A 27,496-nucleotide genomic window follows, 5' to 3' on the forward strand; every position below is an offset into this window, starting at 1 on the left:
ATACGCTAGCGTTACATAGCGATTCATTTTAACAGACTGTTCATAAACTTTTAAGGTTCTATGCTATTTTAATCGGTCAAGGCCCCTAAAAGTGATGATGGCATCATCATCTGTTATAACAGGGTATGTGACAGGGAGGGAGTCGTCTTTAGGCAATACTCTAAGAACAGAAGGTACTGCAGGGACCGGTTGGCACGATGACACTGCACTTTGCAATGTTGTCTGCTGGAGAGGCAGCTTAAACTGTTTCCATGGCACGGTGATTTTTTTGCAAAGCAAATAAAATGTTAATTAATACTGATGACTACCGTGTGTACTTATACAAGCTATTAATAAATGGCACAGAACAAAGTGTGACACGAGTGAATACAAACGATCGTCTCTTGTTTTAGTGGGAAAAGAGACAGAAATCTACAGATATGAAAGCCGCAGTTATGAGCTTTGCTTTACATGTGTAAGTTGTCTACAAAGTTTCATTTGTATATCTTGGACGGTTACCGATTTACGACAAAGCGAAATCAGATAGGTTCCATGCATACATGGTTGGAGTTTCGTAAAGAATACACTCTCAATCCACTATGAAGGTGCAACCATCGATGTATTAAAGATCAGATAGTACGAACTGTTCAAGGTAGCTAGGGAAAGCCTAAATGGGAACGTATATTCTAAATATCGGTATGATTTGGTACGAACGTCCGCAGTATATCTGGGTTCGAAACTTTTGCGTATGAGTACATTCTACTTGTCTTGCATAAGAGATCCATGTATACATGATCTAAACTCGCCGAGTGCTTGCACAACTTGTTCTTATCTTGTATAGTGAGAGCATAGGGTGAAATTGAACTATTCGAAGCAAATTCACATTCCGGCCTGAAATATGTCTATAGAAATGCCAAATTATGAAATACTTCTTCAGGTGCGAATTATGCTGTGTGCACAAATACATGCATTCTTACAAAATATAAAGACAACATAATACAGTCCATTTTTCCTTATTTTAATACTTAAAAAGGTTACAAATAAATTATAAGTTATAAATTATCACAGAATCTTGAGACAACAGACTGAGATGCAATCACACAAAAGTATTGATATTCAAATGAAATGTAGTATATGTATATATTACCAGCAAGGTGTATAAAGGTATTTCATCAGTAGATGGTCTATCTAAAGTCTATGTAACTTACAGAGTGCTCAAAAACGATAATGCATACATGTGTTATTTCATCCTATTTTAAACTTTTAAAAAAAAATCATCACATTTTGCCTTTGGACAATTCACTTTAGTCAGACCATAAAAATGTTGCTTATAATTTAAAGCTATCTCAATTGATGATAACTTCACAATTGCTTTGCGGCACACTATATGTCTCAATTAGCCATTTAATTTGTACTAAAGAGAATAAGATCATTCCAATACACTTTCAACCCTGTATAAAACATTTTCTCTTGAATTAATAACAATTGATAATAATAAATAATAAAAATAACAGATGCACAGACATTGTCAATGCTACATGTAAGTCAACCTGTGTATAAAGATCACATTAAAATATACATATGATTTGGCAGTATTGTAATACTTGGTATAGATAGTCAACAATTTAACAAGAAAATCATTTGACAAAGTGTTTCTAAGGCAATCTGGTATGATACACAAAATGCTGTAATAACTGGTGATATATATTATAGAAAATGTAAAGCATTAAAATACATATGTGATATATCAGTAAATGATGTGTAAAATTGTTTTGACACATAAATCGTTTTTTGACACTACAGTTCACTTTAAGATATAAAGTGAGTTTTAAAATAGTAACCTACAGGAAGGAAAAGCAGCCTGTGTTTCAACATGAAAATAACAACTTTAACAATCAGAAAAAAACAATTCTATATATCACAACAGTTAATAAAATAAAGAAATTATTCCTCACTGTATTTCTTATGAAAACATTCAAAACAAAATTATGAAATATAGAACTATATATGTTCTAATAGTAACAATCTGTTTTCATCATGTAATTTGTATATATTTTAAGCAAATGTTATTGTTTTTCCTTAATATATATATCCAAGTCATAACTGGTTTTGTTGCTCTACAGTGTAGAAAATCTTAATATATTTGTGCCATGTTCAAAAAGAGAGAAATTAGCAAATCCCTACTGCATCTAAACTTTTATAAGTAGTGAGTTTACTCAATATTCAACTTAGATTTTCATGAATCTGACTGTGTCATCTACTTTTGTAGCTTACAATTAAAATCATATTCCCCTAATGCAAACAATCACAAAGCATTATACTGAAGACCAATGCTGTATAAAAGATTGTTACATGTGGATTGGCGATATGGTAGAAAAAGTCTTGTTTGAAATAATTCAAATGCTAACCTAAACTTACAAACATGCCATCAGAAAATGAAAGATCTATCACTTCTATAAACAAAGCCATAATTGTAAATTTAAATCCCATCCCCCTCTCCTAATCCTCCGGGAGCAGATTTAACACAGCGACCTTTCGCCTTGGCTGTCCAAAGGTGGCGTTTCTTCCTTTCTTGAAGAATGTCATCTCTTTTCTGTCTTTCGTGGTGGAGCTGCTCAGTTTTCACAATAAAATCACGCTCTTGATTATGAGTTCTCAATTCAAATTTCACATGTGTCCTCATGGGGTCATTATACTGACTGACCTTTCCCAGCCCCATTTCGCTGGCTGATTCTAGTTGGTCGTCATGCCTCAGTTGCCTCTTTTCTTTCAGGAGTGTGGCCAGTTTCTCCCTCATATCAGGTGGGTACATGAGCATAGGAACAATGTTAGCTTCTGTATTTGAAATGGAGACATTTTGTTGTTTCCTCCTGTGAGGCTGTGCACCAGGCATGGAGGATGCGATATTGGAGGGAAGGCTGGAGGCAGTGTCAGGTCGTGCTCTCAAATGGGGAGCTGTGATTGGTCGAGCTTGTTTTTCTTCTTCAGGCTCCTTCCTTGTTACAGAGGCAGAGATTGGTCGAATTAATCTGCCTTTAGGTAGGGTCGTTCGAATGTGTTTAGGGTGTACACTGACCTTGGGTGAAGTCTTCAAATGCTTAACTTGACATTTTGTGGAATAGATCTCTTTAGATATTGTCTGAGGGACTTCATCTCCTGCTTTTACAGACTTCACAGAACGTACCTCTGAAAGTTCTGACATGACGTCAAGCTCTTGTGTTTTTTCTTTAAAATGTGCAAAGTACAGTGATTCCACAGGAGCTTTAGATCTTGGATCTATCTTGCTAGGTGAAGAAGAAGGTCTATTTTGACGCAATCGTGTGTCTAAATGAACTTTTCTAGAGTCTAACATATTACGTTCAGTGTTATTACCAGCTTCACTAGGTTTCAGAGAATTTTGAATAGAATTTACAGTTAAATATATAAAATCTGGAGGCACAATGCTTTCAGACTTCATTCTCATTTGTGAGCGCAAAAGGGCTTTCGTCTCGGAAAGGCTGATATCTTTAGTTTTCGGGACAAGCGGATGCTCAAACGCCCAGGAGATCCTCCTGCGCAATCTGTATGGTTCCCTCCATTCCTCTGCCTCATAGTCCTGCTCTGCAGCTTCTTCCATGATGGTGACAGAGTATCCAGACACACCAGACTTGGAGGTGTTCGGTCGGCACTTTGAGGAGCTTGGGAGCGGTGGTTTTGAATGGGAGGACGACGTTGGCACCCTTTGCACGGAGGATGATCCCCTCTCTAGGGTTGTGGCACTCTTAAAGCGACTCTCCCTGTGCGAGATGATACTCTCCACTGGAGCGGACTGGATCATTTTGGCACTCCCAAGGCTCTTGGCTGAGAGGGTCTTAGCACTGTGGGGCAGCTGGGTGGCCCGGTAGGCCATCTGGGGCAATGGGAGCCTGCCTGTTACCTCCACCGACTCCTCCTTGTGTAACAGCTTTGTGTTTGATGCACCAGCCCTCTTCATTCGTTGGGCTCTGTTTACAAATAAAATTGATAGTAGTCATGAGCAAGGTATGTATGCTAATTTTTTTTTTTTTCACTTAACATTAAATCAAAGAGATCTCCAGGGTATTTTAACATGGATTTCAGCCTTAATAATTGATCATTAATTTGATTTAAAATATGTTAAACAGTTTCTGAAGCAGTTACAACAAAAATAACAACTTAAGTAGTATGTATCTTCACCACATATGTCCATACACGTATCAAACAAGAGAGGGTCTTCACTATGCTGTTACCTGATGTAAGGGTAAGGCTGTTGGCGTACAGGGGCATCAGTGTAGGAGGAGTACTGCACGAGAGGTGGCACCTTGTCCTCCTCCAGTGTATAGTCCCACTCCACCTCCTCAAAGTTCAGCACCAGCAGGTTCACAGCAGTGTTGATGGTGATCCTACAGATAAAAACAACATATTGGTTAGTTCACAGAATGTAAGTACATCTATAGTGCAGCTTAAAAAAAACTGGTCCTTTGCAATCATTTAATATGACTGAGTGAAAATAAAATACCACTAAGCTGGTGCCAGAGGGCGCTGCTTCAACCAATGCTGTTTAATACTAGTAACAGTCATCATCAATCATTTCCGGCTGTGTACATACTTCACAACTCTTTTTAACTTCTGTGGGATCTTGATTCTAGGATGTATTTGGGTAAGGAAGTACATGGCCTGGGGTAGTGATTACGAACAGTCCCAAGTCAAGGTTTAAACTCAGACTCAGAAAGCACTTTTAAATATTTACAAAAATAAATAAGAAAAATTGTGCAGCTTTGACTTCAGCAAATTTCATCATAAAATCTCATCTAGAAAGAAAAAACCAATAAAATGAAGATTTGCAGTTCTGCCACTTGAGTCTTAATTCAGACTTGAGACTGTTTGTAATCATGGCACCAGGTCCCTGCTTATAGGGTTTTGGTGTTATTGCTAACAAGAGTTGTAACTGTGTAGTTGAGGTCAATATACTAGTTACAGGCTTAAAAATATATATATATATATATCTGATAGTGAAAAGAGAAATTTGCACAGACAATTACAGATTTCTAGATTTTTACAACCCAAAAACCATTCCTTACAGGAAAGTTCCATATGCCTTATAAACATCAAGCAAGGTTATAATTTGGTTACATTTCATATAAGGAAGAAAAACATGGTTTCACACATTGGTTGTATTCAATCAAATACCCATAATCCAGTTGTATGAGTGTACCTACAGCAGCATGCAGCTTTAATGTAAACAAAAAATGTACAAGTATACCCAGTATGTTAAGCTAGTACTTTTTTAACACAAATCATTCTGCTTCAAAGCCCACTTATGATGATGGAAATCAGTCAGTGTACTGATTTGTTACATGTATTTCCATGCTTGGATTTAGAGCTATATGTTAAAAATGTGTTAGAAAATACAGCTAACCTATGTTACAATGGAACACTGACTTGAAGTAATCTGCACTACTTGTAGTTTTTTTTATTCAATTACTTATATTTCTAAACCTAGATCTCTACAGATTCTAAATCATCCTGAATACAGTCATGTAAAAGAACACTAACCAAGATCATACAAATCCCCCCCAAATGTTACCCTACCTGTTGTCAATAGCGATGATACCAAGGATGGGGTCACTGCGGCTGTTCCCACGCATGATTCTACAGCAGGTGCCATTGATAATATTCCAGATTCGTATACGCCCGTCTGCACACCCGGTGATACAGCGCAGGTAGGTAAACTCAACACATAGCACCTCTCTGTAGAGAAAAAAGATCACTTTAGCGAAGTATGACATAGTAAAAGTAAATTCTAGCTAGATATATAAAATAAATCAACCATTAAAAAAGATACGAATTCCAATTTCCATAAACCCTTTTTACAAAACCGTTCTTCAGATTGATGTTTTATCTATGTTTAAGTATGGATAGATCCCATTCCAACCATGTCTTTATGACCAAACTTTCACGTACATCAGTCACAAAGGATATTTGTTTACATACTTGGGATGGCGTAGAGCGTTGAGGCAGCGATTGTGATCTCCAATTGCGCTCCAGACAAGCGCGTAACCATCCCGACCCCCAGTCACAATGTGGTAGAGGTCAAACTGAATGGCTGTAACACTCTCATGATGGCCACTCAACACCTGGCAAATATATCATAATCATTATGGTTGAACGTCCTCAATAAATGCAAACGAGAACAGTTACATTGACAAATCATAGTCAAGATGTCTTTAAAGCTATGAGACAATAAGTTATCATCAGAGATAAAAGTAAGAATTAAAACTAAGAGGCAATGGGTCTTATGACACATTTTCATTTTTATTGACATATTAAAAATCATTAGTATCATTTGACCTCAATATTGAGTGACAAAGACCTTTGAGGTGTGATATTTTAGACAACTTCTAGTGCACTTAAAGAAACCTCAACCAACTAGAGTACTACAAGTAAATGCTTTTCTCTGTTTTCTTATGTAGTTTGCATAACTTGATAATGAATAATCATAGGCAGAGTGATTTGAAATATAATGACAATACCAACACTATAACAATATCTCAAATTAGCAGACAATTCGCAGACATTTAGTTAAAAATAATAGGATAACAAATACGCTACCAGGTCCTATACCTTGATAATGTTGCCAGACTTGAGGTCCCAGACCTTGACCTTGCCCCCCTCACACCCGGAGATGACCACCTCTGTTGACATGGCTACAGCATTCACTGGGTAACGATGTCGGAATGACCTCTGGCACTTTCCAGTCTGCAGATCCCAGACTATATGGAAGAAAGGATAAAATTAAGCTATTTTTCTAATATTTATCTTCTAAGTGATCTTCAAACATTATTACTCATATTAGACTGAGAATGAACAGGTAAAGACTATAGCTTCACATTGATATCTAAATATGAAAGATTTGAAAGCAAGGGAAGCGACCCATGAGTTACACCAACTTTTATTTTTATAAGATTTGTCTTTGCATATTGACACAAGCAAAAATAGGAAACCAATTTGTTAAAGCAATTTTTACTTTTACAAGACTTGTCCTTCGATCCAGAGATGAGGATATCCCCGAGGACTCTGATGATGAGCACGGTGTCGCGGTGACCTCGGAATATCTTAAGGCAGTGACCAGTGTTCACACTCCACATCCTAAAAAGGAGACATATAAGGTTGACCATATAAGCTCAACTGTTAAGACAACTATTAATTAGTTCAATTAGCTGTGTCATGTATGAATTACAACTGAAGCTATTACCTAGGAAGAAACAAGTTCTAGTGTTCCTTTTTGAGAAACCAAGAGTACATGGCCCTGGTTGGGCTCCACCCATAACCTCTAGGGGTACAAAGGCATTTATATACTTTATTGTCATTATGCATGGAGAACTAACAAAAAAGATCTACATAAAAAATGTTTATAAATTAATGTACAAACTTAAATACCCTTTCCTATTCAAAAATCTGCTTTCAGTTTCATTAAATAATTTTTAGACATTGCTTTTTTTCGGTAATTACTCAAAAATAATTATGATTATTTCCCATTTGCAGTGAAATTTTTCAAAAAAAGAAAAGCCTTTTAATGTTATGAAATTAACAAGTTACTTAAAATATAGTCAAAATTAAAATCAGACATAATTCTCATTGATAGTTATGTTAACATATTTCATAATAGCAAGGTTATCAAATATCGTGCACTACAATAAACAAATCTAATCAATACATATGGATTCAACATGGCTTAGGTGCACTTCATGTGTCATACTGGGGGAAACGTCATTAAAAAATCATTAGAGGAAAATCTACCATTGTACCTGCATGTTACAAAGCAAAAGTATTAAAATGTCAGAACAGAATTAGCATTTTCAACAGATAAAAGAAAATAATTATTACATTTTATAAGCAATTTTTAGTTAGCAATCTTGTAGGTAATATTAAAACAAATTTATAGTCCATTTAATTGCGTAAGGGAATTGAATTCTTGACTAGGTTATGAATGATAAAACAGAAACTCAACTTGAGGTAAATAATTTGAGTTTCATGTTTGCTCACTTTAATATTTGTCTCGTGCTGGTAGCAAAGTTTTATCTTTACAGAAACAAACAGCACTTCATTTAAATTCAGAGCCTGGTGTTTGATGTTTAGGTTTTCTGCTGTACAAATACCGTTAAATCCTTGTCATTGTAAATGAAGTCATAAAATAGATTTATAGCAGACAAATAAAAGAACCACACTGAAATATTTGAATAAACAAGAAATTCTATTTTAAATTTAATTGATTGTACACGTTCAGCCAGTAAGTATTGAATACAAAACTGCTCACTTTTTCAATGCTAAACTTAATGAATGTTTGAACTTTAGCAACAGTAAATTAAGATCACTATAGCTCACCGAATACTTGTGTCATAACTGCCTGAGAGTACAACGCCCTGTTTTTCGATGATACAGACACACCGTATTGACCCGGCATGGCCAGTGATCACAGGAAGTTCTCCATCCTCTCCCGGTTCACCCTTTGACATCCGCTTGTGCTCCCGTGCTGATGTGTTGTCTATAAACCGTACCTGTATGCACAAATATTGCGTTCTATATTAAGCTGTATTGTATTATATTTTCTTCAGTGTGGTTTTCATCAAACTGTATAATAATGATATAAAGTACATCAAGTTGAATGATGATTGTGATCTTCAAGTACACTTATTATTAAAGGAAAAGATTTTTATTTCTGAATATCCAAAGTAAACCCTTTGTGTGATAACTTATTAACTGCTAAGAGACATCAGTCAACAAATAAGACGACTGTAGTGTCCTGCCCAGTTATTATTTAAGTTTTTCCCCAGGTTTTAAAAAAGACAGGGAGCTTTCAGATTTTGAACATATGATTTTGCCAGAAAATGTTAGGATTTGTGTTTAAATGAAGTAATATTAGTTTTAAACTGCCAAATATGGAAAGTTTGTTTTTATTATCATGTTAGAAGTTTTAATAAAAAAAGAATACCATCATGCTTGTCTCCATGAGGGAGGAAGGGTGTTACTAAAACAGGACAGAGTGCAGCACCCTTCCATAATTCTTAAGCTGAAACCCTACATTAGGTGTGTGATATGCGTGTTATGGTAGATACATGAGAGAGAATGGTAGTTTTGAGGTTTGTGTACCTTTCGGTCCTTGGATCCAACAGCAATCAGCTTGCCACCGTCTGTGTGCACCACTCTATGTGGGTCGTCCCTGGAATACACCATGGTCAACCATACTTAATGTCATTTATAACAAATAAATTTCAATTTCATCTTTGTTCAACATGGCCTCATTTTCTTCATTCTATTATTTATTGGATTCAATTTATGTTTGGCACTTGCCATGAAATTAACGTCATTGAAGTCAAAGACAGACAAAGGATGACTTATTTATTTAAACTTTTTTAAATTGTTCTTAATGAATCTCCGACTGGTGGAAATGAATACTAATCCTAGATTTATTTTCTACATAGAAGACATGCCTACTCACAGGTCAGAGAGCACAAGGACGTTGTATGGCCCACAGTAGACGTTGCGTTCCTCCATGATGACCTTCCGCGTAGACATACCGCTGTACGCGGTCTCATAGTTGACCTCGCTCTTGAACGTTGTCTTAACCACCGCATCGCCTGTCCGTATCACGTGACCAGTCCTGTGGTCTACATTAGGGACTAGAACGTCGATATCCTTTGCATACAGTGGGTTTGAACTCTGTGCAGATGATCCCTGCAAGGTATAGTTCAAGGTAATTAATTATATGTACAAACAGCATGTCAAACAGCGCTGGGTATTATGTAACATATTGTGAGGGATAAAATGTTTCATGGAATACTATTTATATTAATAATTGGTCATTTTTGTTACAAGCTATCTTGTCAGTAGTGATACATTAACATCTGATGTTGATATATGAAGAAGTTTTATTTTCATACATGTGTTTTATTTGTTATGATGTTAGGACTGTTAGTCATGCAGTAATCAATGATAATGTTATATATTTTTTAATTAATAAACCATGTTACCAAAATATAATGTATAAAAACAAGCAAAATGTTACTTGTCTCAACCCTGAAACAAAAAAGTGCAAAATTGTATGACAAAAAACAGATTCAAAAGGAAAGAAAGCAGCCATTTTAAGACATAATCCCCACTACAGATCTCTCCTCGAAGAACTTACACTTTTCTTTAAGGTACTTTTCACAGAAAACTGAACTTTTTTATGGTGGCCATCTTGCTCAATCCTGGGCAGTGCCATGTTGAGGTTTGGATGGAGGACATCCAGTTGGTCCACTTCCTTTTCCTTCATCTGGTCCAGGATCCGCTCATCCACCTCCTCTGCCCCGATATCTGGTAACACAGGCGGGGCAAGCCTGGCAGCTTCCCGTCTTCGGTCAGCTTCATTTTGTCGCCCAAACAGGTCATGGTGGAACTTCTCATAGTTGCCGATGTCAGCGCTGTGCTCTTGCACCACGTGCAGGACCTGGTTGTTGTACTCCTGCAGCTTCATGTGCATTTCCACCTTGACCAGTTTCAGTGCTGAGCTAACGTCCCAGGAGTACGCCCGGGCCAGCTCATAGTTGTCCATTAGTCGGATATCACCATACGGATACAGAGCCATTTTGATGCCTTTTATAAAGTAATGAATATAATTGTGTAGTTTTCTTTTAGATTTGCTCCAATTTGTAGAAAAACATATCTTTCTCTTTAAACATCCATATTTTTTCTGAATCTGTTAAAGGAAGTATGATTTGAGTGTATAATCCATGTACTCATGATTATCTTATTTTCATCACTACCTACTGTCAATATTATTCCTAAATCCTGCTAACAATGTTACTTTCTTTCATCAAAAAGTTTTGTACAAAGTCTATTTCCATTCTCCATATAATATGTCACAAAGTTTTCACAGTAAATTTCATGCATTGTCTTCTATCCTCGCACATTTTTATTCATGTGAACATATCTGATTTTATACCTAATCTCGTTCATCAAGCTCGTAAAAGGGATTTGCCCTTCAAATTTGAAAAGATTTACGCAACTAAATGCCTTAAGTAATTCATTTAATGAACACTCTTGTCACAAAAATGTTCGTCTTTCCATATCATCATTAAAATGTTATTTTAATATTCAAAAGAAAATCCATGTTTTGTAATAATATTAATATGACAAATTTCTTCATGAATTGATACATTTAAATCTACAATAACAATAATTGTCAGGCTGATGCCAAATTTGTTAAAATAAAGCAGAGTTCAATTTCACAGATAAATGGATTCAATTTGTATCAAACAATTAATGTTGACAAAAGGTTATAATATGAATATGAAATATTATTGAAATATGATTCAACAAGTTGATTCTCTTGTCATTTCATATCTAAGAGGCAGCTTTGTTTTACCAAATATAGCATGTGAGTGTCTTGATAAGTCCCTTTGTGCCCATACTTGTGCTAGAGTCGTACAAAAGCTGATAAAGATTTAATTCTAAAGTCATACTTTGTGTGTGATAATACAATTTAAATTCCAATGACAAAGCACTCATACACATTAGAGATATGACAAATCCAAGAAAAAGCCCAGTATTTGTTGTCGGGCATTGTAAAGTGAATGATAAAAAAAATAGTATACCTGCATAAAACTAACATCTTCATTGAACATGTTGTAATATGTACCCAGAGGTGAGAGCTAAATGGTTCTATATGTTATTTAATAAAGAAGCATATAGGACATTTCCGCTTTCACCTCTTGTTATATTTAGAGGATATTTACCGTAATAGGATTATAGTAATTAACAACAGAACATTCAGTGGGATTATTGAATACATTAATTTAGTAATCGCATCATCATAGAGGCATAATGAACTTAAAAGTCAATAAAATGTACACTCAAAGTGTATTTTAAATACATGCATTGTCAGTGGAATTAATATTTTTCATATTTTTAATTCCATAAAATGTTTACAATCATAAAACAAAAAAGAGAGGCTGTTTTTTTTATCAGTGGAATGGGTCTTTTTTTCTCAACAACAAAATCGTATCATTTGACAATCATTTCCTCAAGGCTGAAGCAGTCTTGTAAAACAATATTGTTTGAGTATAAGTCACACAATGTATTCTATTGCTCTTACAGAAAATTATTCAGGTCATGCAAGTTAAAGCATAAAACAACTATTAATAAGTGACACACACACACTTAAACATGCTGTTTGTTTCTATAAACATTCAATACAATCAAATATGTTCACCATTATCTATAACACTTCTCTCGCATGCAAGTCTTAGAACTATGGGCACACACTCCAGTGCAAACCGGAAAACCACATGGTGAAATTACCTCCCTTGACTCAAACAGATAGGATTCAGTGCTCTGGATAGAGTAAAGACAGAAAATGAAAGTCCCTGATTCAATGAAAGCTGATAAATATTTCCTTCCAAATATGTTTTTAAGAACTAATGGGCTAAATTGTTGATACAGACTGCCCAGTACAGCATCATGAGATCTATTCTAGAACTAGGAAACTACAAATGTTACTATATCAGAATCAGTGGCATTCATTATAATGTTCAATGAAAAGATATAACAATGGTATATTTTGTGGAGAATGATTTATGCATTCCTGAAAATGATGTCTGGAAAAGTACACAAAAGTTTGAGCTACAGTTTATACAAAAAGTGTGTGCACGTTATATATAAAGAAGTGTCTGTCCCTTGTCACCTGCAAAAGAAATGAGCCCAATACCCTCTATGATCAAACATGGAACCATGGAAAATTGCTACATGTTCACAACCCAGAGTGCTTTAATGCTTCCTTCTCTTTATTGACATATACCTTTGCTCCATCCGCAAAAGATCCGCCCTAAATTTTATAAAGGTTGAGTTAAGCAGTCATAATTAATACATAATGCACCAGTCAATTGTAACCATGGCCCCCCAATGTCCGGGGGTATACCAGCGATACCCGGGAATATGGGTCGTGTTTTTACCTTTCATTGCCGGGTGAATGCGGTGGTTTTGTCTTCGCGCAAAATATAGTGGGAAATGGGCCTTACCTAGGTGTGCAGGGGCATTTAGAGGGGATTTTACCATCAGTTCGCCTCCGCAGGGCGGGGATTTTACCCAGGGTTGGCTGGACCGAAAGTCAAAGTCCCCGCTATTCCCCGGACCTGGGGGGTGGGGGGCGTGGTTACAATTGACTTGTGCAAAAACCTATATCAAGAAGTGTAATATTTCTTGACAATTTCTAGTGATGTAACAGTTTGTACCTAGTGGTGCTTATTTAGCTTGAATATCTAACTGAAGCAAAAGCTCAGGTAGCTCACAACATACCCATTGAATCTGTTTCCTTCATGTATAAACAAGTACTGCTGACCATAACGAGATACCACGAGAGACAGTTGCGTGGTCTTTTTAGGCAAAGCTTATTAAATCTAAGAAGACTCTTCCGTCCATTAGTTGCCCTGGGTGGTATCACACCCAGGCCTGCATAGGAGTGAGGCAGACACTTTTTGCGACAAGATTACTGCTTTATATTTGAACTTTAGTTAGCATTATGCTGCACTGAACAGTTTCCATTTGGCAGCCTTCAGTGTTCACCTAAGGCTAAAGGAGCTTATGATTCACCTATATACTTACCTTTGCATTAACATTTATGTCTAAGGCAGATAACAACTTTTTATTTTCATCACCAATAACTTTTACCGGATTAAACGAGGTCAATGTATGTTGCTCTCTCAACTAATATAAAAGACCCATTTGCAAAATATCATAGAAACGCCCAACATCAAAATGGAACAATTGGCTTACATTGACAGTTATTTAATGTTCTATCTGAAAATCAAACAAAGCCTTAATGAAAAAGATACAGGCTTCATTATGAAACGCTTTAACTGTCTCAATTGGCAATGTAAGAACGTATAATAGAACATTTGTAAGACTAGCAACAGTCAAATGAAAGAGAAGTCTCCTTTGTGTTACATTAAACGAACAAAAGTATTTGTTGGCAGGGAGCATTATGTGAGGAATAATAAATTATTATAATCCATTATAATGACTGTATGGCAAAATTTGAAATGTAAAAGCATGCACTAAATATGATAAGAGAAGACAAAAACAGTTGTCATCATAATAGCAGCAAAAGTTCAGATTATCGGAATCAAATAAACCTACGTCTTCAATTCCGATCTCCCCGGACCAAAACACTTTCATAATGATACAGTCTGTCATGGGAAATGGATGTAAACGTGATTTTGATTTAAACGTTTGTATTTATTCTCAGATAATGCCAATTGGGCTTTAAAGAAATCAATTGAATAAAGTAAACTACTATTCAAATATCTTCAAACATGGTTTTTTAATATCAAAGACTGTTTTGATATAATCAAATAATAAATGGTTGGCCAGTTTTCAAGAATGAAATAAATGACAAACATTCAAAAAGTCTTTGACATTGTGGACAACTTATTCTAGGTGCCATTTTGAAGCAAGTGGAAAATAAAAACAATTCATTAGTTATTCAAACACTGCACCTACCAGATAAAACTGTTCTGATTGGCATGATTCTATTTGTTTAATGTCCTTATCATTTAAGAAGGAATTACCTTTTATTGAATTCAAATAACAACATAAAAGGCTTAAGCCAGTATAGGCTTTATTAGCTATAAAAAATTATGCTTTGAATTTTCATCAGTTGAGTTCATAAATTCTGTCTAGCACATTCTTTATCAAATATCATGCAATTTACCATGCAACTGCAATCTTTGACTTCAGTGTTTATTTGGACTAGCAAACAGTTTACAACATGTACAAAGCAAACATACTTGTAGCCTAATAAAACCAATATGTGTGAATGAAGCAGCCCACACACCAGCTCAAGCCCACTGTGGGGTGTACACATTGATGCTTTACAAACTTATTTAGAAGTCTGTTAATATAATTAATTTGATCATGTATCAGTAGCCTGTATCAGAGATCCCCCAGCCCCGATACCACAAGGGTAGTACATACCTGCATGAGCATGACCTCTTCCCAGAGCTGCTGATTGACATATGTGTCACGGTGCACCTCCTCCACAAGCACCCGCCAGCACATGCTCACCAGCAGTGCATTCATCATGGACGCCTTGTCAAGGTAGCTGAGAATTGCCTTGGAGATGTGCACTGGTAGCTGGCGTATCAGATCCACATGCTTCGCCACTCCAGCATAGGCCTTTGCTGACGTTGGGATGACCATGTAAGCTGGATCCAAAGATTCCACGGCAAAGTCTGAGTATTCATCATCTCCTGCATCATTTTCTATCATGCCATTGAGATTATAGCCTGGTAGTGGTTCACCTGTTCAAGAGATTGTACATTGATTGTGTGTAATTAAATATTATGTTTTGGGGTGTGTGGATGAAGATCACATCTTTGCTAATTGTATGTTTTCTAAAACAGTATGAAAAGTGTCAAACACATTATGAAGACAAAAATGCAGTACCTAGAACCTGTACCAAAGTAGGATATAAGTTAATAACTATGAATTTTTACAGTATATTAAGCATGTTTGGTTACATTGTGTAACTATCATTAAGATTTCCATTTTGCAGAGGTGTTTTTTATATGAAAAACCTAAAAAAGCTTTCCACCTGAGATAGTCTAACCAAGGACCTCTTCTAATACAATACACCACTACACCACTATGACACTACACACCAAACAACTAATCCACTATTACACTACACTAGTACTCCACATAACCACTACACTAACTACTTCACTACACCACTACATTACTACACTACTACTTCACTGCACCACTACATTACTTCAATACTACTTCACTGCACCACTATACTATTACACACTATAGCACAATACCTACCACTTAATACCTGTGACTTCATCACCATATATTTACACCTCAACTTCCATTCCTTAAATGAACTGCCTTTCGGCAATTGCGTTTATCAATTGATGAACGCAACATCTTCGGATATATTCGGATCACAGGTCCCGTAAAATATAATTCAACATTTTAGAAAGTGTTTATTTATTATATTTTAAATCTATTGTTGCCATAAGTGTTTCAATTTTAAGTTTAAAAGTGATTTCAAGTGGTTGATCTTTTCCCGAGTTATTGTGACATCATTTGAAAAAAAATGTTTCCAGTTACAGTCGGGTCGTTCTATTTACAGAATGGGTAAGAAAGGATTACTGAAATGAAGAATTTTTTTTAACAATTCTTGAATAAAATAATGAACTATTGGTGTAAATATAAGGAATGAATTGTGGGGTTGATGTCATTATCAGGGATATGATCGCAATTGGGCTGGTCAAAGTATTCGTGGAGTCCTCCACACATTTTGACCAGCCCAGTTGGGTTCATACCCTGGTTGTAACATCAACCCCGAAATTCATTCCATAAACCACTACAGTATTACATCACTACATCACTACACCACAACAACACTGCTGCTTGTTGTATACTGAGCAGTTTGTTAAAACAGTGGCCATAAAAACACACAACCCCAGTATTTAGCTTTAAAGCTGCACTCACATAGATTGAACGTTTTGAAAACTTTTTTATTTTTTGTCTTTGTACGAGCCAATTTTGCGAAAATCCATGAAAACCAGTTATATAAGACTGCTGACAAAAAATAGATCGCAGATTTTTATATTTAAGTTTAAAAAATTGATGTTTTATGCATTTTTCTTAAACCGTTTGTTAACCGTTTAAGCCATAAAACATTAATTTTCGAACAAAATATGAAAATCTACGCTCTGATTTTTGTCAGCAATCATATATCATTGGTTTGCAGATATAGTTGTAAAAATGGAATATCTGTGAGAGTGCAGCTTTAAGAAATATTGTGTACAAGAGGTTCATACCTGTGAAAGGGTTAATTTGATCCTGTCCGTATGTCTGTCCAGCATTTATCAGTAACTCTAGCTCCGGGTGTTCATCAGTGTTATATGTAAAGTTGCTGGACACGACTGAACCACGCTCCGTGTACACAGACTCTACAAGTACAGTGGATTAGAGGCCATATGAAGGGAACAATATGGTAATTTTGATTTTGTATTTAAATATATATACAAACTAAAATAATGCAGAATGATATCACGAAATAAATATTCAACATTTGGCATATAATAGGCGGTACTGAGAAGGACTTTTGCCATTTATTAAAAAAAAAAAGTATAGTTAAATAAAAGACTGTCAAAAAATAGATTGTATAAAGACTTCCTCTTAAAGGAATCAAACTCAAATAAAATGTCTTGAAATGATTGTTTAAGCATTTTGAAATACATTATTCATACATGTATGCAAATTTATACAAGATTTTTTTTTAAACTTTACATTTTAATATGCAAATATTGAGACTAGTTATTTCCAAACGAAGCTAACATTTGCACATATGTACAATGGATATATCAATTAAAACTTGTTTTCTTTTAATGTCGTTCTGAGACCTGCAAATAACCTAAATGATTTTCTCTATTTGAACAGGATTAGGAAACATTTTGAATTGTAGAAGCTATTTATTCCTGGCCAAAAAATAATGAGTGAAAAGCCCCTAAGTGCAATTACAGACACTTAACAGAATTTATTGATAATCTCTAACCTTTTATTTGTTTGCACAACTACACTACTGCTTTTGAACCAAGTGCTGTACTATAAATGGGTACAAACAAAAGCAGACATTTTCAAATTCGATGACCATTATAATACAATGGGGTGAAAACCACACATTGCAATTAATGTATCAGGGATACAATTGATCTGCTGGTTAAAAACCATTAATTAGAAGTTCTGCCTTTTTGGTTTTGAAGAGTAATGTTGCATTTATAAGGCGAACATTTGCCCATGCCCGGGGGGGGGGGGGGGTGCAAACATACCCACATAGGCTCAGATTGCCCCCAGGGGTATTTGTTGAACATATTTATACGGCACTTGTGAAAAATGAATATTTTAATATGATTAAAACGCCAATAGTTTATGTTGAAAAGCACATAATGATGAAGCTAATATTACTAACGTATGACATAAATATGTGCATTTAAAACCACTGTTATTTACTTAGAGATATTATTTTGCCATAATTTCAGTTTTTGTTTTTGATTGGGTACATGGAAACAAAATTTAGATACATATCATACATGATAAAATAATTTAAAGAATTTTAAACCAAGGTTATATCCTCTGTCTTATATTTCTGATTTTTATTCTTCACAGTTTGAAAAGTATGACATTCTTAAGTTGGGAATGGCTATACAAACGAAAAGCACATATTTTTTACTTAAGAATACCTGAATGAGTCAATCTGACTATACAAATATGTTATTCCTTTTAGGTGATAAGTGTTATGAGTTGATCTTTTCGTGCTAAAATTGATTTGTGTACGAAAAATAATTCATTTTCATTGATTTTCTGATAATTAACAGCCCATAGAAAACAATGAAGCAGAAGTGAGCCCAGAGTTTGCCAGATTCCAATCGTTTTTCTATTTCTTATCATTTTACCAATTGAGGTCACCTAAAAGCCCCACTTTTAATAATTGCTCTAATTGAATACAAATCAAAGTAAACATAATTGTAGAACTGAAGGTATTTTTATGATGTTATTCTTTAAAAATGGTCAAGCAAAGCTTTAATCTATTGACCATTCTACTGGCCAACGGGAATTTAATTGTTGTAGGTAAACACAAAACAATTTCAAATAGAATCTTAACATGCTAGCGATTATTCCAATAAAATTGCTTAATGTTTCATTTATGCCTAATATTCATCAAACTTTAAAGCCATTTCTTCTTTCCTTTATGGATGAGGAAATAATTATAATTCAATTGTTGGAACCAATAGTTCCCCCTGGTGGTTGTTTTTGAAAGCATACGCTATAAATCATCGGCCACATGAAGAAAGCCTTTGTCATCCTTTATAAATTTACATGGAACTTTGGGGATGATTTTGACAATTTAATGAAATCATACTTGATACTTATTAATGACAGTGCTTTTTATAATTATTTTAGGACAAATTATTTACAAATCTATTTTATTAATTTTAGTTTCTTATAAGCACCTAACAAAGAATAATGTCATGGATGTGTTTTGGCATTTTAATGTCAAGACAATGCGCAAGAAAACACAATACAACATTTTGTCATTCTGTTTCCTGAAGTGCCAGGTGGTACCATTTTTTTAAATAAAAAATATAACATGGCACGATTTAGTGAATTCAATGACAGTATTAAATTGATATCATCTGACATAGTTTATGACAGCTATATGATCGGCGTCTTAACAACGACTTTCAATATGATACATGAGCAAATGACCATGATAAGCTGAATGTATACATTATGGAAGATTAACCTAAAGCTATAATAAATCCAAGTTTAAAGTTTTAAGAAACATGTATCTAAAAGTACATAATCAATAAACAAGTATTGACAAACACTCCAAATGTTCAAAGCACTAAATAGTTTTATGAGGTTCAAACATTTCAAAGCATATCAACTTTAAATGAAAATAATAAACAAAGTTCTTGAACAAGGAATCCTTATCTTAAATATTAAATTTAAAGTGAGACATAAGATCATTTTGTTGAGTACCCTTCATTGTAACATTTATGCATGTTAGTCTTTCATTGATAATGATTTATAGAAAATAACTCATTATAATAAACTCAAATCTCAACTTGTAATTGCTGGCTTTAAGGGTTCTTTCAACGATTAAACATGAATATAGAATTAGCCGAACATCTTTACAGGCCATTTAAAGTGGACTATAGTCCAAGTTATAAGAAGCTTAAGTGTACCAAAACTTACATCCAATACAACATCGAAAGTCCTAAATGAAGCTTGGAGCCATCATCACAGGTCATGCTAAAACCCAAATGCTGCAAAAATAAATGCTTAGCCCACAACTAAACTTAAATACCACAGAATTAAATGAGACACAAGATATGTTCAACATCAAGTACTGACCTCCAAACTCCTCTGCAGCCTTGACTTCAGAGACGAGCAGCGTTCTCGCCTGTACGCCAATGGTGTGTAGCAGGTGAGCTTCACACATCTGAAGAAGCACAAGGGCCAGGTTGGACTTACTCCAGTAGTTCATCTCTGCGTACCACTGCCATGTGGAAATAATGTAGTTGTTTACAGCTTTCTGTGACAGGGCACGGTCTGAACTAAGGGTTGGGGCGTCAGTTTGCAGGCTGGGGTTTGTTCTTGACCGAGAGTAGGTAAAGTCTTTGTACAGAACTGGTTGTAACAGCTTGACAACCTGGGTTAGAAGTTCAGCACTGTGAGTGCGCTGAATCAGTCCCAGCATAAAGCGCTTGCGTGAGTGGTCACCTAGACGGGGGAACCACTGCTTCACTTCTCGCACCTTGCTGTTCAGCTTGCAGGCCTCGCATTCATTACAGCTCGTTGACTTCTCCGTGCTTGTACACCGGAGCTGGGGTGCCATCCCCAGGTTAAACTCAAAGACCTCGAGGTTTGGGGCCGAATGTTTCATCATGATGTCCTCTTCGTCACAGCTCGAACTCACAACGCTCGAAGCGTCACTGTAACGGCACACTTCCAACATCATGGCACAACTCTTCAGGTGTCAGCTCTAGTTTTGTATTGAGTTCATCCTGGAAAGCAGAATAATGTTTTAAATTAAACTCTAAACTTAAAATTAGTTAGAATATTAGCCAGAGCAGAGACCTAATCAAAGACAATAATATCCACTTCAGATGTTAGGTTCAACATTCTAATTTCTTTTTTAATAAAATGAAATGATTATGATGAAAATATAAAGCACTAACCATTTTACTTTCCAGTATTTATTTTCAACTTCTAAAAAATTTCACAAGTTGTTTAAAACATCCAAACAATTTCAAAATCACAAAACAAAAAACTTTTTTTGTATTTGTTTCAAAAATATATGTCTTTTAATATGCAGCAAATTGGAATTTTAAAGTTAACAACAAAATTGAAACCACAATCTGACTGAAAGATATAGCAATAGGGTACATGAAAATTTAATTTACATAGATTGATTAAACAAATGCGACTGGTATATGATCCTTTAATCCCTAGGATAATATGCATTAAATACATTGTGCATTAATACTGTAGGAAAATACCCAGGATAAATTAAGTGGAAATTACATAAGGATAATCCCTGTAACTATTGCTTATTTCACTGATAATGTTTAATTAATCATCTACAAAACTTTATGAAATAAAATAACACATATTGTATTACCATTTTTTTGTCCATTATTATCCAAAATGTAAAATAAATATGTTCAATGATCCATAAAATTAATTTGTCCGCAACTCGACATTCATTTAATTCCACTGTTATCAAATCAAATATCACTAATCAGCAAATTGTTAAGATTTGCAGAAGGAACAGGATCTATGATCTGAGCAACCACAGCGCTGCTACCCCAATCAGATAGGTATAACAATCAATATAGTAATGGTTTAAGGCGATGACTGATCACCACGGTTTTAAATCGCCTCTGACTGAGTGGGACTCTTGTACATCCAAATACAAAATCTTTAATTTACACTTTTTCGTCTCCTATTAATGCTATCCAATATTTCATATTGATGATCGAGACGTAATATTGATTGTACCATATGAACTTGAAGTAAAGTTTACAGAAATGGCTGTTCTTTTTCATGCTTCGTTCTTCATATTTATAAAGCAACTAGATCCCATGCTAACTAAATTGAATCTCAGCACCAAAAAGTTGAACTTTACATTGCCATATTTTCTGTAAAACCAGTTAAGGATTTTGATAATAAAATATGACTTACAGGAAGTTAAAATTACTTTTGTTCATAAAATATCTGTGTTGTAAATGCAAATAATAATTAGAAAATATATTAAAAACTTCAATTCAACCTGTATATCTAATGAAAAGTAAAGAAAAGCATTGAATTCAAATTGCTTAGCAAAATATAATATTCTGTGATCACAACTGAAATTAATTTTGATCTTAAACTGTAAATTAACAAATGTTTCTTTTACGATCAAAATTAAGAGAAATATCAATTTAATTGCCATTAATTGAAATATCATGTGTGAAACATACCGGTAACGCTTTGACATCAATTCAAAATTAAGTGAATACTATGTCGCATTTATTATTAGAAATACAGTCACCAATATTTATAAGAGCAATGAAAATATCACAACTGATGTGTGCACTGCACTGAGCAGTGAAATAACAGCAGTGAAAATAACATGGTATTTCTCTGAAAGCAAAAACAAATTGGCATCTTTTTTCATGCAATAATGTTTGCCAATGTCAAGGCCAAATAAAAGAAATAAGTAAGTCATGTAGAATACTGTAAATAATACTGGACATGTAACTTTAGGCGCTGTAATTGCTCGATTGCAAGCGATGAACTATACAGCATAATTGCAATGTCATCTTGCACGTACAGTGAGGAGGTCTAAGGACAGTTTATACAGCCCTGGTAGAATCATTCAACACTTCAAGGTTTTAGCTTAACAGCACTTATAATTCTTCAATTGTCAAACCAAAACCATTTTAATTATCATAGCTTTAGCCATGTCTAGCAGTAAAAATGTGCAGCCACCTCTTTACTATCCAGGTTTACATGAAGACTAGATTTCTTAAGCCATAACTGGTTCTCATGTTATTTTCTGACTGACTGAATTGCACAAACTGATTAGGTTTTGTAAATACTGTAGACTACAGGTTTAAGCTTTTCCCAATTCCATGACAAATTATTGGAATTGTATCATATTTGTGTCTGACCACATTTACCTGTTACAAAATGTAAAATGCACTTTATAATTGTTTTATAGTTGTAAGTTAAAGCTGCATTCTTTGTTCCAGCCATTATATTTGTTTATATTTAAGAATAAAGAAATAAAAAAGATTGAATAAGGCCTCATGAAAATTCCTCTTCTTTATTTTCTACTTGTGAAAATTCCTCTTATTTATTTTCTACTTGTATCTGTCAACAGTGATGTAATGGATATCAGGTCCCCGAATGCGACCTAGAGCACTCCGGTTTGAATCCTGTTGTCCTGCTGAACATGTGTTTCAATATTTGTTATTTTCAAATATTTATTTAATTTCATGTCATTACCATCACCTTGGTATTTTTTGTTTTTCATAATTTTCCAAAAAATGTATTCATTTGATTATATCATAATATTATATAGACCTTTATTTTTTTTACTTCTATGATACAATATAATTGCATGTTGTACATGAGTGAATAAAATCATGTACTTCTGGAAACATACATGCCATATAAAATTCCCCGGAATTTCGACCCATCCCCTGGTCCCCCGCCGGGGGATCCATATCCCCTGGAATTCTAAAAAAAAAAAAAAAAAAATCTTTTTTTTTTTTTTTTTTTCAAAACTTGCTTAAGGTTGCCAGTGGAAAGCATCAATAATATTATGAGTGTGAAATTCCATGAAGGACCATGATGACTAAGTCCAAAAATTATTGTAATTTGTGTGTATTTCTGTATTTATTTTTATATTATAAATGCAGATATTGCGCAAATTTCGCAACGTAAAAATCTCCTGGTGTAATATCAAAATCCCCTGGAATTCAGACCAAAATCCCCTGGCAAGCCTCTCAGAAATATGGCATGTATGTTGAAATGCCTGCTGAGTTGCCATGAAAATAATGCATTTAAAACTTTTGAAATTCCATGGACGCTTCAGAAGAAAGTGAAACATTACTGAACATACAAAATTCTAAAATGACTGTGATGCCCACTAATATTGTCCATTTTAATCAATATATAACACTATTTTATCTACATAACACTGATATCTACGTAATGGATCAACAGGTTTAGAACAATTCAAGAGATAAGGAGTGGACACGAATACAATAATGTTTAAGTCATATGAACTTTGACCAATGTGTGACCTTGACTGAACTGAGCTGCTTATGTAACATGCCCTCCACACATTATCAAAATATGGTTAACATTTTAGGCAAGTTATTTAAAAATTATTCAAGCAGTTTTATTTTGAAGAGATATGGAGCCAACATGAAATGTAGTCATTTGACCTATGACCCCTAAGTGTGACCTTGAACAGAGCTTGTTGTAACACATGCCTAGCACATCATCTCCAAATGTTTAACATTTGTGGCGAGTATTTTCAAAATTAAGGTATTCATAAGTTTTATTGTAATAATTAATAATTATAAGTTCATCGTAATTCAAGTATAGTTAAATAAATACTGATATGGTATGATTGTAATCATGAACTTGGACCAGCTTTGGAGAAGTTATTGTATATATGCATCATTATTTAATATTCTAAGCTATATATCTTCTAATACAAGATTCAATGATAATACTTAGATCAATTTAATTAAATTATCGGAAATATATAAATGTTTTATGATGTTGATCATGAAATTAAAATATTGACAATATTGAAGAATATAAGGACCATTTTTAAATGCCAGTTATTAATATAAAGATATGTGAAATCTGATAGAAATTCCCCTTTAGCGCAGGAGGGTAAATATTTTATAACTTTAACAATGTTAATTCAAAATGACCATGTCACATCAAAGATGTTTAAAAGGGTACCAGCATTCACTCGCCAGATACTTTGCATTTGAGGGTCATCATTACTGGAAAATTTGGAGTTGAAACCCGGAAAGGAATGTTGTTAACCAATGTGTTTCAAAAATTGGGCAAAACAATTATTGGAACGTGGCAAAATTTCCCTATACTTTTTGTGTACCGTAAATGACTGGGTATAAGACGATAGGGGGTATTAGACGCAGGGAAAAAAATCTGTGAAAAATCCGAGAAAAAAACTTTTAATCTATGTTTTTGGTTAAAAGACGCATAGAAAAAATGTCAAAATCGTCCGGCATTTTCAGCCACCATGTTTGTTGACAGTGACAAAAAAAAAAAATTCGTGAAAATGGCGATGGTTATCTTTAAAACCATACAACCATACTGTCGAGAATGAAAAGTTGTTTTGCAAAAAATATTTTGACAGTGCCCAACTTTGCTTTTTTATATGTAAGTTTGATTATTGTTTAATTCAATTTATTATTTAAAATAATATTGAATACCGTAATTCACAAGAGTTCGGACACCATAAATTAATTATTTTTTTCTCTCTCCGACTACATAGAAAATTATCATTTTTACATTTTATTTACATGTTTGTTTAACCTGCCTTTTTTCTTCATGTTTGCTTTTTACCACTTATTAATTTATCCGTAGTAATCAATGGTCATAAACTTATTTATTACGCCTATAAGTGTAAATCCTTCATGAAGTTAATTAAAACACCATTTTATACATGCACTGAACTGAATAAACACATTCTATCGGCTTCAGATCAAAGAGTCACACTGTGTGACGTCACATAACTTACAGTTATACCCACGAGGATCTCGTGGAGAGCATGGACATTGCTATGCAGGATTAATGTATAACTGTACGATTATTGCTTCATATAGTGGTGTGGTACAAGTTTGAAAGCTTATTGGCAGATCGTTTTACAAACATGCCATGTCGATGTTTTCTTAATCCCTTGATTGCCCTTGTTGTTTGTTTAATCCTCAAATAAATATATCACACTTCCTTTTCAACAGGCAATAAATCGTTTAGGATGGGTAGTAACTAATTAAATTGTCACAGTGGTGTATACGGTTAGGTAATCTAGCCAAGCATTGATAAAAATCCATAATCTTCGTCTGTGAAACTTGGTAACTATGAAAGTTATGATTGATGTCCTTTGGTAGTCCGAAAATTAAGTACGCAAAATAAATTCTTTTGGGAAATAATTATGGGTGTCCAAATATTTAGAGTGTCCGAACTCTTAGGTGAATTACGGTAACTTTAATCGAAAAATATTTTTGTTGAAATTATAAACGTCTTACGATATACCGTATCCCGATCTTCAACTGCCGTTTTAACCCGTATATACTCGATCAATATGACGCGAGTAACATCCCTTTCTACATAAATCTAAACAAAAACTTTCGGCTTGAAATTGACCTCAGAAAAAAAGTTCAAAAAATTGTTACTGGGTATTATACGCAGGCATTTTTTTGCATCAAAATCTGAGGGAAAAAAGTGTGTCTAATACCCAGTCATTTACGGTAGTTTGACGAGGAGTTGCCAGCAGTTACAAACATGATACATGTATGTTTACATAATTTTATGTAATTCTCAGGTGTTTTAGTGCAAATAATTGTACATTGACATATTTTTTTATGATTTTTGATATGGCAAATCCTTCATGTACAAATTGTTTTGTACCAAAAGTGGGTAGTTGTTCTGATCGGGATTCCTGGTTAATGCATAATGCATTAATATAATATCATAAAAACAAGAAATATTACCAGATAATGTTATTTTATATTAGTTCCGTACACAAAAAATAAATATCCCAACGAATTATTATGAGTTTGATGTGTTTTTCTTCATTTCATACTGTCAAAACATAACAATATATACATGAAAGGCACCTGCAAGGCTGCCGTTCACAGTTTTACAACAATTGGAACATTTTGGCCATGGCCGAGTTGTAACGATTGTATTTATGAGGTGTATCTCGAAGCTTGAACGGAGATGACCATGTTGTTACGATTGGAATAATTGTTGTCTGTGTCAGTATAGTTTTCTTTTATTGGAAAGGTAAATCCTGTGTATAAATGTATTTAATGCTTGTATTGTGCAAAATATATTCAGTGGTCGAAATTAGCACAAGCCCGTAAGCCTTGCACTGGTAAAATGTCATCCAGGCTTGCTCAAATTCGGAATTTTATATAGCAGGGCTTCTTCAAAAATTTGATTCCAAGCAATAGTATAAGAATTCGGGCTTGTTCATTTAAAAGTCTAATTTCGATGACTGTATAACTATATTTGCAATTACATTGTAAAATATGAATATAAACCTTTATTATCTATTTCAAACAAAAAATTCTTCTCTAAATTCAATTTCAATGTTTTTCCCAACCCCCACCCCTGTTTTTGCACAAACCCGTTTAGACGTTAGGGATTGGAAGAATCCCGTATAACATGTCTATTATTTTAGACTATCTGACATCAACGAAAGATAAACTGATAGATCCAATACAATTAAACATATGAGGAAGACTGAAAAGGCATATTTTACATCATACACATATTTATCCCAGTCTGGGAGTAAAGCTAATAACTATATATGCCAGGTTTCTAATTCAACATCAGAACATTCATCATATCAGACTAGATAATGGCCAAACGACAGCTAATTGGGTAATTATAACATACATATCATAACATAAATATCATGACAATGAGCATTAGAAGGTCATTTCTTTATTTTGGTAGTTTATTCAATATCTACTAAGGTACTAACACGTTTCTCTGACAGTTTTCACAACTTTCAGACTTTCTTCCATGTAACGTCCCCAAGGTGATGTAAACAACTTTTAGGTGCGTGTTTAGATTGAAATAATATATTTTGCATAAAATGCCAGCGTAAAGATAAAAACATGGAAACCAG

The 27,496-nt window shown here is 34.3% G+C and overlaps 1 protein-coding gene across 4 annotated transcripts; it reads right to left on the minus strand.

The window, feature by feature from the left end:
• Positions 1-983: 983 nt before the first annotated feature.
• LOC128221253 (F-box and WD repeat domain containing protein 10B-like) lies at positions 984-27,483 on the minus strand. 4 transcript variants are annotated; one of them, XM_052929805.1, is made up of 14 exons: positions 27,350-27,483; positions 19,951-20,603; positions 16,851-16,982; positions 14,989-15,314; positions 12,815-12,841; positions 9,476-9,711; positions 9,127-9,196; positions 8,362-8,534; positions 7,004-7,125; positions 6,601-6,749; positions 5,971-6,113; positions 5,569-5,727; positions 4,227-4,379; positions 984-3,962 (listed from the first exon to the last, which is right to left on the minus strand). In XM_052929805.1, the coding sequence occupies exons 2-14, from the start codon at positions 20,555-20,557 to the stop codon at positions 2,459-2,461; spliced, it is 3,801 nt and encodes a 1,266-aa protein (XP_052785765.1). In that variant the 5' UTR covers positions 20,558-20,603; positions 27,350-27,483; the 3' UTR covers positions 984-2,458. The 4 variants fall into 4 exon arrangements, with proteins under 4 accessions (XP_052785765.1, XP_052785756.1, XP_052785771.1 ...); XM_052929796.1 differs by lacking the exon at positions 27,350-27,483 and adding an exon at positions 21,221-21,420; XM_052929811.1 differs by lacking the exons at positions 12,815-12,841; positions 27,350-27,483 and adding an exon at positions 21,221-21,419.
• Positions 27,484-27,496: the final 13 nt, after the last annotated feature.

The sequence above is a fragment of the Mya arenaria genome, chromosome 2, assembly GCF_026914265.1.
Source record: "Mya arenaria isolate MELC-2E11 chromosome 2, ASM2691426v1".
NCBI lineage: Eukaryota > Metazoa > Mollusca > Bivalvia > Myida > Myidae > Mya > Mya arenaria.

What these genes read in the sequence shown, in the direction of transcription:
- LOC128221253 (XM_052929805.1), bottom strand. Translation starts at nt 20,557, where the DNA reads ATGATGTTGGAAGTGTGCCGTTACAGTGACGCTTCGAGCGTTGTGAGT. An exon ending in TCAAATTAACCCTTTCACAG is followed by an intron (nt 15,315 to 16,850) that starts GTATGAACCTCT and finishes TCTCTTGAACAG; the next exon opens with GTGAACCACTACCAGGCTAT. An exon ending in ATCATCGCTATTGACAACAG is followed by an intron (nt 4,380 to 5,568) that starts GTAGGGTAACAT and finishes TTTTATCTGTAG; the next exon opens with GATCACCATCAACACTGCTG.